Source organism: Podarcis bocagei (assembly GCF_964188305.1).
Source record: "Podarcis bocagei genome assembly, chromosome: 12".
Taxonomy (NCBI): domain Eukaryota; kingdom Metazoa; phylum Chordata; class Lepidosauria; order Squamata; family Lacertidae; genus Podarcis; species Podarcis bocagei.
The window spans coordinates 61407472-61426574 of NC_138137.1; the positions used below are offsets into that span (position 1 = coordinate 61407472).

At 45.8% G+C, this 19103-nt stretch overlaps 1 protein-coding gene across 2 annotated transcripts; it reads left to right on the plus strand.

Annotated features, from left to right (window-relative positions):
- Positions 1-150: 150 nt before the first annotated feature.
- Positions 151-19103, plus strand: LOC308569551 (uncharacterized protein). 2 transcript variants are annotated; one of them, XM_081163613.1, is made up of 7 exons: positions 151-172; positions 1122-1629; positions 1800-1881; positions 2390-2472; positions 3111-3237; positions 3665-4747; positions 18219-19103. In XM_081163613.1, the coding sequence occupies exons 2-7, from the start codon at positions 1213-1215 to the stop codon at positions 18629-18631; spliced, it is 2205 nt and encodes a 734-aa protein (XP_081019739.1). In that variant the 5' UTR covers positions 151-172; positions 1122-1212; the 3' UTR covers positions 18632-19103. The 2 variants fall into 2 exon arrangements, with proteins under 2 accessions (XP_081019739.1, XP_081019740.1); XM_081163614.1 differs by lacking the exon at positions 151-172 and adding an exon at positions 490-997.

Consider the following 19103-nt stretch of genomic DNA (forward strand, 5'->3'; position numbering starts at 1 on the left):
GGTTGCAGGGAACTGAGCTGGATTCCTAGAGAGTAGAGGAAGGAAGGAGGGGGTGGGACCAGGCCCTCCCCCCCCCCAGCAAAGGCCCCTCCCCTCCCTCCCGTCATTTCCTGCAAGCGGGGGAGGTTTCGCCTGCCTCCCGCCCCGTCCAGGTGGCGCCTCCCGGGATGCGGTGAGCCTCCTCTCCCCCCCCCTTGGGAGAAAGGGGTCCCAGGGCTGCAGCGGGGGGGGGGTGTGCATGGAGGGGGGGTCAGGGAGAGGAGGGTCCTGCCCCCTCCTTCCTCTGCACAGCCCGGGAGGGGGCGAGCTGGTCTCCCTGGGGATGCTGGGATGCAGGCAGGCCAAGAAGCCCCTTTCAGGTGAGGGAAAGAGGGGCAGAGATGGCAGCCAGCTCCCCTTCCCAGACCTCGGGGTCCTTGCCACTCCCGGAATGCCCCAGGAGGAGTTGGGGGCCTGGAAACACCTGTCTCTGGGGCCAGGGGGGCCTCGGTGGGGAGGGTATGCCCCAGCCTAGGAACTCCCACCAGGATGCCCTTTCTGGGGCCGCCCTGCCCCCCTCTGCCAGCCTCCCCACCCCAGAGGGTCTGGAGGGAAGGAGGCGCTTCTTCAGATTTGTGGGGGGTCTAAGTGAACCCTCAGGGGAGCCCCTTCAATAGAATGGACAACCATTGCAGCTCTTTTAAAACCGGAATACAGTGGAACCCCGGGTTACATACGCTTCAGGTTACAGACTCCGCTAACCCAGAAATAGTACCTCGGGTTAAGAACTTTGCTTCAGGATGAGAACAGAAATCGTGCTCCGGCAGCGCGGCAGCAGCAGGAGGCCCCATTTGCTAAAGTGGTGCTTCAGGTTAAGAACAGTTTCAGGAGGTCCGGAACGAATTAAGTACTTAACCCGAGGTACCACCGTATTGGGATGCTGGTGATATACTGTACTACGATGTTGAAAACCAGGCATCGTCCGGCCCTAAAAAAGATGCCAGACTCATTAGAAAAGGTACTTGATGATGCCGTCAATATTATTTTTTAAAAAACACCTTGAACTTTGAATTATAGGATTTTAATAAAATAAGAATGATAATAATATCAATTATATAACAGAAAGACATATTCCTTTGTAGGATTTACTAACCGCTTTAATAAGGACAGACAGAACTTAGAAGAAGGCCAAGGAGTTCCTTCCGATTTCTTGGAGGCTTCCTGAGAACACAGATGGATGAGCAAGACTCAGCCGGCCCTGAAGCAGGAAGGGGCCATGCCATCAACACTGGGAGCAGTGAGGGATTCTGGGAAAGCTCTGTGAAGAAGATCCTGGGTGAGGAGGACACCCTCCACTCTGATATGAAGAGCCAGCAGTTCAGGCAGTTCTGCTACCAGGAGGCCAAAGGACCCCGAGAAGTTTGCAGCCAACTCCACCATCTTTGCTATCAGTGGCTGAAGCCAGAAAGGCACACGAAAGCTGAGATGCTGGATCTTGTGATTTTGGAGCAGTTGCTGGCTGTCCTTCCGCCAGACATGGAGAGCTGGGTGCGGGAATGTGGAGCGGAGACCAGTTCCCAGGCGGTGGCCCTGGCTGAAGGATTCCTCCTGAGTCAGGCAGAGGAGAGGAAGCAGGCAGAGAGAAAGCAGGTGAGAGAGACTGTCCTCTGGATATTCCCAAGGGGCTCCGAACAGGATGGAGAGTATCCTGAAATCCTCTACTAAGCTTTTGGAAAGCATCCCCAAATGGTTTCCCCTTTGCCATTCATTTTCTAATATTTCTCTCCATCCTCTGTTCTGAATCCTTGTTGCTCTTTCAGGGAAAGATTATCTTTGCAGAAATGGGTCTGGATTCCTCTGAGGCAGAGAAGACTCCGTTGGTCAGGAGAGAGAGGCCACAGGGTAAGGAGGAAGGAGCTTTTTCTCCCTTTGGTTGCATTTTATGGATTTAGGAACTAATCTGTGGGTTCTTTTCATCTTTTGCGGGAAGACACTTGGGGCCAAGAGAAGGCCCTCTGCCTGGTTCTCTGTAGCTTTACTCCTCGCAGTGAGGGAACTGCCAGAAGGCCCTTGGAGCTGGACCTCAGTGTCCGGGCTGAACGATTGGTGTGGAGACTCTCCTTCAGGTCTACAGGGCCGAGGTTGTTTAGGGCTTCAAAGGTCAATACCGACATGTTGAATTGTGCTTGGAAACATACTAGGAGCCAGTGTAGGTCTTTCAGGACCAGTGTTATATGGTCCCAGCAGCTGCTCCCAGTCACCAGTCTGGTAGCCTCATTCTGGATTAGTTTCTGAGTCCCCTTCAGAGGTACCCACGCATAGAGCGCATCATCTGTAGTTAGAGGTGCACTGCTTCACCTCTAAGAAAAGCATGTGCTAATGGCCTGTCACCTCCCTTTGCCTCTCACAGGTGACAGAATGATGCTGCCAAGACCTCTTAATCCATCTTTGCGTGGAGGCAGAGGAGAAACATCAGCTCTGGAACCAGATCAGGTAGGGAGAAGGACCATTGCGGGGCAAAGAGGCTCAAAATTCTCCTTAACAAAGGCAGTAAAGGCCACTCCAGAAGGTTTATGTGCAGAGAATGATTAACAATCACCTCACGTTCACTAGCCTTCTGAATGATGCTAGTATTATCTATCAGTAGCTTCAGTTTTATTTACCAATTTAACATTTAATACTAAGATATGCTTCTCAACAGTTGACAAACCATAAAGAAGAGGGGCCAGAATTCACCTAACGAGTCCCATCAGTTGCACTATAGGGCTTTTCCCCTCCTTCCCCTCCCTGTGACCCCCTGCAACCCTGAAGTTGGCTGTAGGGCATGGCGAAGGTTTCCCCCTCCAGAACAGTAGACGGGGATAGGAAAGGGGGGAATGTTCAGCAGAGAGAAGGATCTGAAGAATACCAGGTGGAGTTCCATCCATTTACACAAAGATGAATACCCATCAATAAAATACACAATAAAACAATTCCATTAAGATGTTAAAACGTACATCCATTATTAAAATGTACAGCCATACAATCCCATTAAAATCATATGGCAACAAACAGACACAAAACAGCAGCACAATGTGTAGAAGATGATCTTTCTGCTGTCTGAGAACAAGACTTTTCTCTTCTTCTTTTAGGGCCTAGTATGCTTTGAAGATATAGCTGTTCGTTTCACAGATGAGGAGTGGGCGTTGCTGGATCCTGACCAGAGAGCTCTGCATAAAGAAGTCATGGAGGAGAATGGTGGGATCATGAACTCTCTCAGTAAGGCTCCCTGTTGGATCATATCTTTCGGAATTTAAGATCCCTTGGGAAGAATCTGGGAGAGGAGGAGACTTAGTCAGTTGTGGGAAGGCAGGGCCTTCAGTCCCCACAACTGGCTCGTAGGGGCCAGACCCAGAGGGAAGTATTGCTGTGCTCACTAGGCCTGACACTTCTGAGCAGCCTGTTGCTTCTCATAAGGAGTTAACTTCACTTTCTCGGTGTGATTTATTGCTGCCCCACTCCTGACATTCCGGTTCCATAAATATGTTCATTAATGCCTGTCAACAAAAGCAGTGAAGCCTGTTGTAAGGCCTTACTTTTAATTCAGTTCAGTTCTTCCCGTGTCCCAAGCATTAATTAGCAAAGATCAATAACTGAGGGCTGCGTTTCTCCCTGAGGCTATGATCCATTTCTTTCTTTGTTGCAGATGCTGATGAATCAGAGATTAAGAACCAGGGAGACCATGACCATGTCTACACCATGGAGAAGCAATGTAAATATTCTGAGTGTAGAGAGAACTTCAGTCAAAGCTCCCCCCGAAGAAATCCATTGGTGAAGAAATCCTATCAATGCTTGGAATGTGCGAAGAGCTTCAGTCGGAAAGAGAGTTTCACTTCCCATCAAAGAATTCATACAGGGGAGAAACCATATCAGTGCTTGGAATGTGGGAAGAGCTTCAGTCGGAGGTCCAATCTCACAGTCCATGAAAGAATTCATACAGGAGAGAAACCATATCAATGCTTGGAATGTGAACAGAGTTTCACCTGGAGGGAAGGTCTCACTTCCCATCAAAGGATTCATACAGGGGAGAAACCGTATCAGTGCTTGGAATGTGGAAAGAGCTTCAACCGGAAGGAAAGTCTCACTTCCCATCAAAGAATTCATACAGGAGAAAAACCGTATCAGTGCTTGGAATGTGGAAAGAGGTTCACCCGGAAGTTCTATCTCATAGTCCATGAAAGAATTCATACAGGAGATAAACCATATCAATGCTTGGAATGTGGACAGAGTTTCACCTGGAGGGAAGGTCTCACTTCCCATCAAAGGCTTCATACAGGGGAGAAACCGTATCAGTGCTTAGAATGTGGAAAGAGCTTCAACCGGAAGGAAAGTCTCACTTCCCATCAAAGAATTCATACAGGAGAGAAACCGTATCAGTGCTTGGAATGTGGAAAGAGCTTCAGTCGGAAGTCCAATCTCACAGTCCATGAAAGAATTCATACAGGAGAGAAACCATATCAATGCTTGGAATGTGGACAGAGTTTCACCTGGAGGGAAGGTCTCACTTCCCATCAAAGGATTCATACAGGGGAGAAACCGTATCAGTGCTTGGAATGTGGAAAGAGCTTCAACTGGAAGGAAAGTCTCACTTCCCATCAAAGAATTCATACAGGAGAGAAACCGTATCAGTGCTTGGAATGTGGAAAGAGGTTCACCCGGAAGTTCTATCTCACAGTCCATGAAAGAATTCATACAGGAGAGAAACCGTATCAGTGCTTGGAATGTGGACAGAGCTTCGGTCAGAAGACCAGTCTCATAGGCCATCAACGATGGCACAGTGGGGAGAAACCAGACAATGGCTGTATATGAATACTTTTCAGAGACTTTGATTAATATGTTCCACCCGGATCCTGAGTTCCACTTCTGAAGGCCTTCTGCCAGTTCCCTGATTGTGGGAAGTGAGGTTACATGGAACAGGGCAGGGGGCCTTTTTGATAGTGTCACCCGCCTTGTGGAACTCCCTGTTTTTAGATGTTAAGAAAATAAACAACTATCTGACTTTAAGATAAGGAAGTTTTTTATGTTTGTTAGTTTTACTGAGGTTTCATGAATTTTTAGAAATAATAAAAATAATGGTAATGGCATTATAGGTCAAAACTGGCACTTTGAATTGGGTGTGGAAGCTAATTGGCAGCCAGTTCAGTTGGGCTAGGATTATTAATGCCCGTCAAAATAGGTCGTAAACACTGTAATAAGTAGAGGTCCGTCTACTCAGGACAGCCAGAACTGGGCAGAAGACAAAAGGGATTCCTTCCTTCTGATCTCTTGGAGGCTTCCTGAGAGCCCAGGGGGATGAGCCAGACTCACCTGGCCCCGAAGCAGGAAGAGGCCATGCCATCCAAACTGGGAGCAGTGGGGGGGTTGATTCCGGGCCGTGTCTAGCCCTCCTAGAAGGGAAGTGACCCTGCCAAATGTGATGGCAACTGAAGGGATTTCTGTGAGATGAATCTGCCTGTTTGCTCCTGCCTTTTGGTGCTTTTGGTCAAGGAAGGAATTTAGAACTGTGGTTGACTGAGTACAATTTTCACACCAGGCTGAGGGGGGGCGTTTCTAACCCTGGGGTCCTCAAGAGCTACTCTCCCTCCTACCCCAGGAAAGGGCCCCCATCACCTTGGAGTGGCCCCATGTGCCCAGGCCATGAGACCATTTCAGGTCTCGGGTGTCCAGCATTGCCCTGGCAACCTCGCCCTCAGTGAGGAAGGGCATCCCCAAATCCTCTTCCTGGGTCTCAGATAGCTTCACGGAGAGCTGATTTACACTCTGCTGCTAAAACATCCTGCCATTTGTTCCACTTTCAGGCCAGGTAAGGAGAGATGCAATGTAGCGTAAGAGGGGGGAGATTCACAAATGCAAACCATGCCTAATACCTTCTAAAAGGTTAATGGCAGTTAAAGTGGAGCATTATTGAGACAGCAAAGTCTCCTTCCTTGCTTCCCTCTTGGCCACCAGGAAGGCTCCATGATGAACCCTCACCAGTCTTGCTTGCATTCGACCATAATTTCCCCCCCCTCCAGCCATCTCCCAGCTTGTTTCCTCGCCCTAACCAGGTCTAACTCTGCACTGCAGAAGAAGCCTTTTCTTTTCTCGGCCCTCCATCTTCCTTATTTATTTATTGCGTGAGTCAGGTTTCCCTTTTCACTGTTTGTGTATTTTTATGTCTGTCTACATGCAGCCAGTCCTCAGGGCACCCCAGGGAGGAGGAACGGGGCCTTGAGGGCATGGGGCCAATGGAGCTCGTTCTTTCAGGGCTCACTTGTGGGGCGATGGCTGTGCCGGTGGGCAGGCTGTCCCACTTGGCTCTGTCGGAGTGGGCGCCAATAATTCAAGCTGCAGCCATCGTCTTCTGTTGTGATGCTGAGTTCCAGCACTCCAATGTTCTTCAGTTAGAAGGAGAGTTTTCCTCACCATCCACCACTCCTTCATCCGACATGGTTTTCGCCAGACTTTGACACATGTACACCCGTTCAGACATGCAGCCTCTCAGGTGTCCAAATGATCTTCTGAGACTGACCAGGAAGCCTTGCTGATAACTGTGATAGGAATTTTATGGTTTTAGATATATAGTAATGTTCATAACTGCACATACATAGATCAGTACAGGAAGGCAAACCTGGAACCATTTTGATTCCTAAACTGACCAAATCCTGTCTCTGCAAGGTTAAAAATGGAAAAGCCTCCCCATTGTCTCTTCCTTTAATCTGTGTTTGAATAAGGTGTGAGCCTGTGACCTGGCCCAGGAAATAAGTATTTTAGCATTACAAAAGAATGGCCAGGCTCCCCAGAAAATCCAATCAAGTAACCTGCTAGACAGGAGATAAACAAGGAGAAGAGAAAAACAACATTTAAATTTCTGTGATGTAGGTGGGATGTACCTGAGGGGTGGTCTTAGGTTACACCCCTTCTGTGATGTATGCATAATGTTTCTGGGGGTGGTCCTGATCTAGAGAAGGGGAATTTCAAAAGTCTTTATAAGGCCTTGCAGGCCATTGTTCTGGGTCCTCTTCCTCTCCTGCGTGTGAGGGGGGTACCCTGTTGCAACAGATCAATAAAGATCAAGCTTACTAGCTGCTTTGCTTCTCAATATTCTCTGGTTGGCCTCTGTTATTTTCTCCTACCAATAGGGAACCTATGTAAGGACTCTATATGGGCTCTTGGATACCCCATAAGGGAAAAGGGCATCTTTTTATTTACAACAGATGGCGACCACACACGAAGGGACTTTTGGTTACCCGGATTCTGGGGACGAGGAAGGACTGTTATCCAGCGCGCACCAGGCAGTTTGCCAGGAGGAATAGCCAGTCTTCCATCGGTCCCAGGGTCTGGCAATAACTTGGAGTTCAGCGAGGCTAACCAGGGGAAGCAAAGCTTGATCAGGCCGGCCTTAAACAACCAGTCAAGACATCGTGGGATCACCAGGAACAGCGCATGCGGAAGTGAGTATTAAGTAGGAAACACGGGTAGTGGGTTGGGGTCTCTAAACCACAGCAACCAAAATTCTTTAATTCTTCCTTTTCCCTTCAAATCTAAAATTTCTACTTTTTTCCTCATCTAAAAATTGCCTCCTTCTTTCTGTCCCCTCGATCTCAACACCAGCCCTAGCCCTTCGGAGTATGCCCAGGCAAAGGTTGTGTGTGATTTCTTCCACTTAATTCTGTATGCCAACCTATTCCTTCGGAGTTTTGCCCAGAAAGGTTGTGCAATTTCTTCTGCACTGAAAACTATAATTCCCAAAACTATAACTCCCAGGTGCAGCCGCACCTCTGCCATGGCGATCTTTGTTAGAGATGACCTGTGAGCAGAGAAAGCAAGGGCACCTGATTCCTTTCCTTCTTTGTCATTTCTGAGTCCCAATCTGGCACTGCGCTACGCAAGCGTCCAGTAGGGAACTCTCAGGTTAGAGGCAGGAGGTTGCTGTGGGCTCCCTGGCTGAGTAATGACCAAAGGGGGGGGGGTTGAGATCGCTGACCGCACTGTTAGCTTAGTAGCCAGGAAAGGCCAACAGCTGTACCAGCCTAGTAAGTCAGGCCAGACGAACGGCGGTGTGTCACAGTACTAATTCTCGGAGTTGTCCAAATTGAGTGTACTGTGGGTTATTTATTGTGTTTCCTGAAAAGTGGGGATAAAACCCTGACTGCAGTATAAAAGTAAAAGCTAGCGCTATTAAAAAAAAATTCTTAAAATGGGTGCACCTCAATCAAAAGAAATGAACCCACAGACTCCTGATGGGAAAGAAGCCCAGTTGGTGCTTACTTCCCGCCTGGACTCTGACAGTCCCCTTCAATTTGTGTTTAAGAAGCGTTTTTCCAGTGTTTAAATTGTACTTAGGTAACATCCAGCAGCTGCTTATCTTAAATGTGCCATCTAAAATAAAAATGCAAGCTTGCTTCAAAATTTTAAATCTAAGAAAGCCATGTTGGGCCTTATCAATCTTAAAAAAGACAAAAAATGAGAATGAAGTGTGCAAATGTTTGTTATTTGAGAGAGGCTCAAAAGAGTCTTCCTCCTTGTATGTACTTCATTAAGCATATGCCTATGAAAGTATGGTGTTCCTTCTAAGAAAAATATGTGAGTCCAGTTTTAACTTTGATTTGGTTGGACAGAAAAGTTATTGTAAGGCTCCTGGTATCAGTCTCTATAAGACGTCCTGGCCTCTTTTCTTAGAAAATGCCCCCCCTTGTTTCACTCTGTCTCTTTCAGTTTTTTTTTCCCCTTCTCCTTCTTATTCTGTGCCAGGTAAATTTACTCCCGAGTAAGCTTCCTTTAAAGGAAACTGCAAAGGGGGGGGCATAGATTAGGCTTACTATTCCTCTGCAAGTTCAGGGAAAATTTTCACTTCTGTATTCCTTTTAAATCAAATCTATGGCTGTTTTAACTATGCTTTATAAGAGATCCTCTCCCTATCTTAGGAAAAATGTTCACTTCAGTCTTTAAAGATAATTTATCTAGGAACTTTCACTCTTTAAGGAAGTAAACACTCACTCAAACTAGCTTCAAGATCTGCTAAAAGGGTTGGGTACTTTTATTTTCCTCTTCCTTAGTACATGATAGGTGCATGGCTTGTGGTCTCTTCCCCAGTTGTGTCTGTGTACATAAGTATGTGTGTGTCTCTCTGGTAGTACAAATCTTGCTATGAACCCTGTATTTTAGGGTTGGACTAGATGACCCCAGGTCCCTTTCAACTTTCCCAATTTGTGGCTGATGAGTTGAAATCCAGCCCAGATTTGCTCTTTGTTTTTAAAGGTGAGAGGTGAATGTGTGTGTTTCTGGTAGTACAAATCTTGCTATGAAACCTGTATTTTAGGGTTGGACTAGATGACCCCAAGTCCCTTTCAACTTTCCCAATTTGTGGCTGATGAGTTGAAATTCAGCCCAGATTTGCTCTTTGTTTTTTTAAAAGGTGTGAGGTGAAGCCATGATGTTTGAAGCAGAACTGGTGATATCAGGCAGTTGAGTGATTACAGTATTTATCATTTTGTCTACTATTAAAAAAAAAAATCAAACTTAAAAGTCTATTAAAAGTTTAAGCACATAAAAATTCATATAGTCAAGTAGAATGCGCCTTGACCAATCCTGTAAATAAAGGGGCAGTAAAATTTGTCTGCAAATGGTAAGGCTGAAATGACTGAGAATGTTAAAAAAAAATAATAATAAAGAAAGAAAAAATCCTATGAATTCTGATCCTCTGGCCATTTTCCCCATATATAAGGGCGTGGCATTGTTCCGCGAATGGCCAGAGGGATATTAGCCCTTTCCTGTACATAAAGGAAGCAGTCTCAGTTTGCTTGGGCTGAAATTGCTAGCTTTGAGTTTCTCTTTTTGTTTTAAAATCTAACCCTATTTTTAAAATCTACTCCTTACCTTTCCCTTCCTTATTCTAATTGAGCCAAAAGATGCAACATTTTCAATAGTATAAAAGGTTTGCTGAGACATGAACTCTGCACATGCACAGAGGCTAGATCAGCTAAAGAAGAGAGAAAGAGGAAGGGGGGAACTGTAAGGAGGGAGAGGAGGTTTCTTTCAAATGTAAAACTTGGAACCATTGAGGGAAATCATCCTTAATGTGTTTTGCTCCAGGAAGACAATAGTTAAGTACTGGACATGCCAAATTCTTTTCACAGGTAAATATCAAAGCACTCCCACTGTGAGTTCCTCTCTTGAGTAGTTTCTCCCCCCCCAATGGGATTTAAATTTCATAAGTTTTTTTTTTTTGTGTGTGTGTGTATGTGTATATGCCTATGCATTTTAGGAACAGCATTTCCTGACAGACCTCTCACATGAAATAATTTTCCCTTTCAACAGGTGTGTATATGCCTATGCATTTTAGGAACAGCATTTCCTGACAGACCTCTCACATGAAATAATTTTCCCTTTTAACAGAGTGACCTTTCTTTTCTCCCACAGCACAAATGATAATGAAGGGATGCAAACAGTGATTTAAATTCTCTATAAAAAGTAAATGCATTTGTTTTTCCTTTTGTCTTTCTTCACTTAAAGCCAAACAGTCACTTTCTTTCTGTTCAGCAAAACAAGTCTGAATCCCTGCTATATTAGTTGATTTCCATCCATCTCTTTGTGGCTTTGACACTTTAAGTTACAAATAATCTGTTTTCATTTATTTAATCAGTTTCTCCATGATGTCTATGAAGTTAATCGAAGCACAACCAAACATTGTTTGAGCATTTCTTACTAATTCTGTCATTTTGGCTAGTGCAAGGTACCTGCACAACTTTAAAATTGCCATTCATTTTTTATTGGTATTAACTCATTTCCCAGTATTAACATTACAGCTGATGTTGTCACATCAAGAAACACTCTTTTATTTTCATTTGGGATGTTAGAATGCCAAAACAGATTACTTCAGGTTGCTTATTAATTGTGTGTCTTAGCATTTATTTATTTTTGGTTCCTCATAGGTCATTTGTGTGTGTGTGTTTTACTTTGGGGACATGTTCATCACATGTTGAAAGTCAGTTTCATGAAGTTCTTTTATTGGATAGCACATGGTGAATTTTAAGTTTTCCCCATTGTTTTCCCTTTTTTTCCCCAGTCCAGTAGTAATCTGTGTGGTTTTGATAATATCTTTGTACTATTTAATAATAGTTATTTTCTGAATCTGATGTCTTTGTGTCAAGTCCATTTTCATCTAACTGGTAATCTAATTTTTTGCTTTCTTTTTATTTTTTTAACCTTTGTATTTTTTTTTACAGTTCTCTTTCTATACATGTGGAGTAATTTTTTATTTTATAATATGAAAAGAACAACAACAACAAAAATTAAGTGAAGGAAAGCAAACAAACTTAGCAGATAATAACAGTAATTATATGGAAATGTGATAATGAATAAAATGTTTAATCCACTAAGATTGTTATTATTTGCAGCTTCCCATGGAAACTGGAGGACATCCCTTTTGCCTTTTCCCCCTTCCTTGTCTAACTGTGTTTAAGTCTCCCCAAAACCCTGCCCCCTTACAGGATATCACTTCTACAGATGTGCAATGATGAAAAGCAGCAACAACCCCTTCGCCATCACAAGACCTGCAACGCCAGAGTTTTCAAAGTGCCCACAGCTATCTCTTTCAAAGGATATAGACTGCCGGGGGGGGGGGGACCTGACAAAGGGGGGAGGAGTTGAATTGCAAGGACATTTTTTCACTTGAACCTCAAGCCTCTGCTCCAGGATTCAAAAGATACATACGTAAAAGATCACAATTGTGTCAAGATATGCAACAGATATTTAATTATTTTGTTTTGTATTATGTGTTATTATGTAAGAATGTTGAAATGTGTCTGACAGTGTGATTTCCACAAAGGGGGGCAATTTTTTTTTTCTGTGTGTAACTGTTTTTATGTTTAATGTCTTATTGCTTACACACCAATGGAGAATTCTCATGCATTTTATACTTTCTAATAGCTCACACTATTGTGTAGTCCAATGTTTAGATCAATTTATAACCACATTGTTCCACCTGGCACTTGGAGAATTCTCATGCATTTTATACTTTCTAATAGCTCACACTATTGTGTAGTCCAATGTTTAGATCAATTTATAACCACATTGTTCCACCTGGCACTCTGCCAACTTTCCCTATCCATTTTAATATGTGTTAAACCTCTTTTTGCCAATGACAAACTTCTGGATCCATAAAACACCAGGTACATGAAGGTGGATATGCTTTGGTTTAGCAGGAATGATTCCTTATAGACTTAAATTGACTTATTTGGACAACTGCCCTTGTTAAGAATGGTTTTCTTTTAACAGATTGGTTTGAAGAGTTGAGAACCATGGGGCAAGATAAATTCAAATTGGACTCAGTTTGAATTGGGCAAGTGTATCCAGGCTGCAATTAGCTTTTTGGTCCTTTAAGTGCAAGTGAGCAACTTCTCATGAGCCCAAGACCACAGCCTATAATAAAATCCCATAGCTAAAGGCCAAGGCGAAGACCTCTCCCTCACGAGATGCCCAAAACCTGTGCCAGCTATGGTGAATGCCAGGCGACATGGTTAAATGAAAGCCCTGAGGGGATTCAACAGACAAGATGTGTTGCTGTAGCACTATGTCAGTGTGAGACCACAGAAGAGCTACCTTGACACCTGAGAACACTAAAATGGCGGGGGGGAAGCAAACTGCACTTTTCAGTCATTAGTGGACCTTACCTTCCTGCTAGGTGTAAAGCATAGAACACTATTGAGTAAATGGTCTCTCCCAAAGTGTTAGAATGCCACAAGCAATTTAGTAGCAAAACGCAACATGTGTTATTTTTATATGATATATTCATACAAAGACATCCATTTACAACATACGATGTTATTATTTGTGGGGCAAAAATTTTTAAGAAAAATTCTAGCCCCAGAGGGGGGAAATTGTGATAGGAATTTTATGGTTTTAGATATATAGTAATGTTCATAACTGCACATACATAGATCAGTACAGGAAGGCAAACCTGGAACCATTTTGATTCCTAAACTGACCAAATCCTGTCTCTGCAAGGTTAAAAATGGAAAAGCCTCCCCATTGTCTCTTCCTTTAATCTGTGTTTGAATAAGGTGTGAGCCTGTGACCTGGCCCAGGAAATAAGTATTTTAGCATTACAAAAGAATGGCCAGGCTCCCCAGAAAATCCAATCAAGTAACCTGCTAGACAGGAGATAAACAAGGAGAAGAGAAAAACAACATTTAAATTTCTGTGATGTAGGTGGGATGTACCTGAGGGGTGGTCTTAGGTTACACCCCTTCTGTGATGTATGCATAATGTTTCTGGGGGTGGTCCTGATCTAGAGAAGGGGAATTTCAAAAGTCTTTATAAGGCCTTGCAGGCCATTGTTCTGGGTCCTCTTCCTCTCCTGCGTGTGAGGGGGGTACCCTGTTGCAACAGATCAATAAAGATCAAGCTTACTAGCTGCTTTGCTTCTCAATATTCTCTGGTTGGCCTCTGTTATTTTCTCCTACCAATAGGGAACCTATGTAAGGACTCTATATGGGCTCTTGGATACCCCATAAGGGAAAAGGGCATCTTTTTATTTACAACATAACTCTTGGAAGTCTCCCCACCCAAGGAATCCAAGCCCTGCTGGGGAGGGAGGGAACCTTGGGAGGGATGGGGGTGAAAGAGGCAGGCCCCCCCCCAGTGCTGAGAGTTATTGGGAGACCCTCTTCCCACCATCTGTAATTCCCCGAGGTCCCTGGCAAAAAGGACAGATTATTAAAGCGCGCTTGGAGGGTGTCTCCTAGCAGCTCTCAGCATCCTTAAGAAACTACAGATCCCAGGATTCTTAGGTAGGAGGAAGCCAATGCTCTCTAAAGTGGGATGATCCTGCTTTGCAGATGCCGCGCATATGGGGACCTGGGAGTGTGTGTTGTCTTTTTCCTTCCTTTTTGGAATTCTGGCTTATTGGGTTTTATAAACAAGGCTCACAGGAGGAATAAAGGATACAAATAAATAGACCGAGAGTTCTCGTCATCTGTGCATCACAAAAACCACACAATAAGTTCTTGGGAATGTCTACAACACCTGGATCATTATTAGTGTACGAGTTCTGGGTTCATGAATTGGTTTAATCAAAACCAGAAAAGGGGGAAAGGGGAGAGAGCAGAGTTAACAGGTAAGAGTCCACATTGCCTGGCCGAGCGCCGAGTCAGGAAGGGGTTTCCCCCAAATCGCCCCCTGCTCCCCGTTTCCATGGCATGACCCCTTCCCCTCCAGGGCCAGCTGAGTCCGGCTCTCAGGAAGCCTCCAAAGGATGGCAAGGGAGCCCTTCTGTCCTCTGCCCCCTCCCGCAAAGGAAACCTCTCTGGGCGGGGCTGCTCCCCATTCATCATTTCTAGATGGGGGGGGGCTGAGCTCGGGGCGCTCCGCTTTGCAAGGGTTGCAGGGAACTGAGCTGGATTCCTAGAGAGTAGAGGAAGGAAGGAAGGAGGGGGTGGGACCAGGCCCTCCCCCCCCAGCAAGGCCCCCCCTCCCTCACGTCATTTCCTGCAAGCGGGGGAGGTTTCGCCTGCCTCCCGCCCCGTCCAGGTGGCGCCTCCCGGGATGCGGTGAGCCTCCTCTCCCCCCCCCCCCGGGAGAAAGGGGTCCCAGGGCTGCAGCGGGGGGGGTGCATGGAGGGGGGGTCAGGGAGAGGAGGGTCCTGCCCCCTCCTTCCTCTGCAGAGCCCGGGAGGGGGCGAGCTGGTCTCCCTGGGGATGCTGGGATGCAGGCAGGCCAAGAAGCCCCTTTCAGGTGAGGGAAAGAGGGGCAGAGATGGCAGCCAGCTCCCCTTCCCAGACCTCGGGGTCCTTGCCACTCCCGGAATGCCCCAGGAGGAGTTGGGGGCCTGGAAACACCTGTCTCTGGGGCCAGGGGGGCCTCGGTGGGGAGGGTATGCCCCAGCCTAGGAACTCCCACCAGGATGCCCTTTCTGGGGCCGCCCTGCCCCCCTCTGCCAGCCTCCCCACCCCAGAGGGTCTGGAGGGAAGGAGGCGCTTCTTCAGATTTGTGGGGGGTCTAAGTGAACCCTCAGGGGAGCCCCTTCAATAGAATGGACAACCATTGCAGCTCTTTTAAAACCGGAATACAGTGGAACCCCGGGTTACATACGCTTCAGGTTACAGACTCCGCTAACCCAGAAATAGTACCTCGGGTTAAGAACTTTGCTTCAGGATGAGAACAGAAATCGTGCTCCGGCAGCGCGGCAGCAGCAGGAGGCCCCATTTGCTAAAGTGGTGCTTCAGGTTAAGAACAGTTTCAGGAGGTCCGGAACAAATTGAGTACTTAACCCGAGGTACCACTGTATTGGGATGCTTAGCTGGTGATATACTGTATTACGGTGTTGAAAACCAGGCATCGTCCGGCCCTAAAAAAGATGCCAGACTAATTAGAAAAGGTACTTGATGATGCTGTCAATATTATTTTTTTAAAAACACCTTGAACTTTGAATTATAGGATTTTAATAAAATAAGAATGATAATAATATCAATTATATAACAGAAAGACATATTCCTTTGTAGGATTTACTAACCGCTTTAATAAGGACAGACAGAACTTAGAAGAAGGCCAAGGAGTTCCTTCCGATTTCTTGGAGGCTTCCTGAGAACACAGATGGATGAGCAAGACTCAGCCGGCCCTGAAGCAGGAAGGGGCCATGCCATCAACACTGGGAGCAGTGAGGGATTCTGGGAAAGCTCTGTGAAGAAGATCCTGGGTGAGGAGGACACCCTCCACTCTGATATGAAGAGCCAGCAGCTCAGGCAGTTCTGCTACCAGGAGGCCAAAGGACCCCGAGAGGTTTGCAGCCAACTCCACCACCTTTGCCATCAGTGGCTGAAGCCAGAAAGGCACACGAAAGCTGAGATGCTGGATCTTGTGATTTTGGAGCAGTTGCTGGCTGTCCTTCCGCCAGAGATGGAGAGCTGGGTGAGGGAATGTGGAGCGGAGACCAGTTCCCAGGCGGTGGCCCTGGCCGAAGGATTCCTCCTGAGTCAGGCAGAGGAGAGGAAGCAGGCAGAGAGAAAGCAGGTGAGAGAGACTGTCCTCTGGATATTCCCAAGGGGCTTTGAACAGAATGGAGAGTATCCTGAAATCCTCTACTAAGCTTTTGGAAAGCATCCCCAAATGGTTTTCCCTTTGCCATTCCTTTTCCAATATTTCTCTCCATCCTCTGTTCTGAATCCTTGTTGCTCTTTCAGGGAAAGATTATCTTTGCAGAAATGGGCCTGGATTCCTCTGAGGCAGAGAAGACTCCGTTGGTCAGGAGAGAGAGGCCGCTGGGTAAGGAGAAAGGAGCTTTTTCTCTCTTTGGTTGCATTTTATGGATTTAGGAACTAATCTGTGGGTTCTTTTCATCTTTTGGGGGAAGACACTTGGGGCCAAGAGAAGGCCCTCTGCCTGGTTCTCTGTAGCTTTACTCCTCGCAGTGAGGGAACTGCCAGAAGGCCCTTGGAGCTGGACCTCAGTGTCCAGGCTGAACGATTGGTGTGGAGACGCTCCTTCAGGTCTACAGGGCCGAGGCTGTTTAGGGATTCAAAGGTCAATACCAACATGTTGAATTGTGCTTGGAAACATGCTAGGAGCCAGTGTAGGTCTTTCAGGGACAGTGATATATAGTCCCAGCAGCTGCTCCCAGTCACCAGTCTGGTAGCCTCCTTCTGGATTAGTTTCTGAGTCCCCTTCAGAGGTACCCGTGCATAGAGCGCCCCATCTGTAGTTAGAGGTGCACTGCTTCACCTCTAAGAAAAGCATGTGCTAATGGCCTGCCACCTCCCTTTGTCTCTCACAGGTGACAGAATGATGCTGCCAAGACCTCTTCTTCCATCTTTGCATGAAGGCAGAGGAGAAACATCAGCTCTGGAACCAGATCAGGTAGGGAGAAGGACCATTGCGGGAAAAGAGGCTCCTGCTCTTGACTTCTGTCAAAATTGTCCTTAACAAAGGCAGTAAAGGCCACTCCAGAAGGTTTATGAGCAGAGAATGATTAACAACCACCTCACGTTCACTAGCCTTCTGAATGATGCTAGTATTATCTATCTGTAGCTTCAGTTTTATTTACCAATTTAACATTTAATACTAAGATAGGCTTCTCAACAGCTGACAAACCATAAAGAAGAGGGGCCAGAATTCACCTAACGAGTCCCATCAGTTGCACTATAGGGCTTTCCCCCTCCTTCCCCTCCCTGTGACCCCCTGCAACCCTGAAGTTGGCTGTAGGGCATGGCGAAGGTTTCCCCCTCCAGAACAGTAGACGGGGATAGGAAAGGGGGGAATGTTCAGCAGAGAGAAGGATCTGAAGAATACCAGGTGGAGTTCCATCCATTTACACAAAGATGAATACCCATCAATAAAATACACAATAAAACAATTCCATTAAGATGTTAAAACGTACGTCCATAATTAAAATGTACAGCCATACAATCCCATTAAAACCATACGGCAACAAACAGACACAAAACAACAAAACAATGTGTAGAAGATTATATTTCTGCTGCCTGAGAGCAAGACTTTTATCTTCTTTTTTAGGGCCTAGTATGCTTTGAAGATATAGCTGTTTGTTTCACAGACGAGGAGTGGGCATTGCTGGATCCTGGCCAGAGAGCTCTGCATAAGGAAGTCATGGAGGAGAATGGTGGGATCATGAACTCTCTCAGTAAGGCTCCCTGTTGGATCATCTCTTTCGGAATTTAAGATCCCTTGGGTAGAATCTGGGAGAGGAGGAGACTTAGTCAGTTGTGGGAAGGCAGGGCCTTCAGTCCCCACAACTGGCTCATAGGGGCCAGACCCAGAGGGAAGTATTGCTGTGCTCACTAGGCCTGACACTTCTGAGCAGCCTGTTGCTTCTCATAAGGAGTTAACTTCACTTACTCCGTATGATTTATTGCTGCCCCACTCCTGACATTCCGGTTCCATAAATATGTTCATTGATGCCTGTCAACAAAAGCAGTGAAGCCTGTTGTAAGGCCTTACTTTTAATTCAGTTCAGTTCTTCCCGTGTCCCAAGCATTAATTAGCAAAGATCAATAACCGAGGGCTGCGTTTCTCCCTGAGGCTGTGATCCGTTTCTTTCTTTTTTGCAGATGCTGATGAATCAAAGATTAAGAACCAGGGAGACCATGACCATGTCTACACCATGGAGAAGCAATGTAAATATTCTGAGTGTAGAGAGAAGATCAGTCAAAGCTCCCTCCGAAGAAATCCATTGGGGAAGAAATCCTATCAGTGCTTGGAATGTGCGAAGAGCTTTACCCAGAAAAAGGATCTCACTTCCCATCAGAGAATTCATACAGGGGAGAAACCATATCACTGCTTGGAATGTGGGAAGAGCTTCAATCGGAAGTTCAATCTCACAGCCCATAAAAGAATTCATACAGGAGAGAAACCATATCAGTGCTTGGAATGTGGACAGAGGTTCACCTGGAAGGAAGGTCTCACTTCCCATCAAAGGATTCATACAGGGGAGAAACCGTATCAGTGCTTGGAATGTGGAAAGAGCTTCAATCAGAAGTTCAATCTCACAGCCCATCAAAGGATTCATACAGGGGAGAAACCGTATCAGTGCTTGGAATGTGGAAAGAGCTTCTATCGGAAGGAAAGTCTCACTTCCCATCAAAGAATTCATACAGGAGAGAAACCGTATCAGTGCTTGTAATGTGGAAAGAGGTTCACCCAGAAGTTCTATCTCATAGTCCATGAAATAATTCATACAGGAGAGAAGCCATATCAATGCTTGGAATGTGGACAGAGCTTCGGTCAGAAGACCAGTCTCATAGTCCATCAAAGATGTCACAGTGGGGAGAAACCAGACAATGGCTGTATATGAAAAATTTTCAGAGACTTTGATTAATATCGTTCTGTTTCAGTGTATCTGAAGAAGTGTGCATGCACACGAAAGCTTATACCAAGAACTAACTTAGTTGGTCTTTAAGGTGCTACAGGAAGGAATTTTTTTATTTTGATTAATATGTTCAACGTGGACCCTGAGTTCCACTTCTGAAGGCCTTCTGCCAGTTCCCTGATTGTGGGAAGTGAGGTTACATGGAACAAGGCAGGGGGCCTTTTTGATAGTGTCACCCGCCTTGTGGAACTTCCCTCTTTTTAGATGTTAAGAAAATAAATGACTA

Bases quoted from the DNA above. Each gene is read 5' to 3' on its own strand.
- LOC308569551 (XM_081163613.1), top strand. From the start codon at position 1,213: ATGGATGAGCAAGACTCAGCCGGCCCTGAAGCAGGAAGGGGCCATGCC. The intron at 1,630-1,799 runs GTGAGAGAGACT...TTGCTCTTTCAG, and splicing joins AGCAGGCAGAGAGAAAGCAG to GGAAAGATTATCTTTGCAGA. The intron at 3,238-3,664 runs GTAAGGCTCCCT...TCTTTGTTGCAG, and splicing joins TGGGATCATGAACTCTCTCA to ATGCTGATGAATCAGAGATT.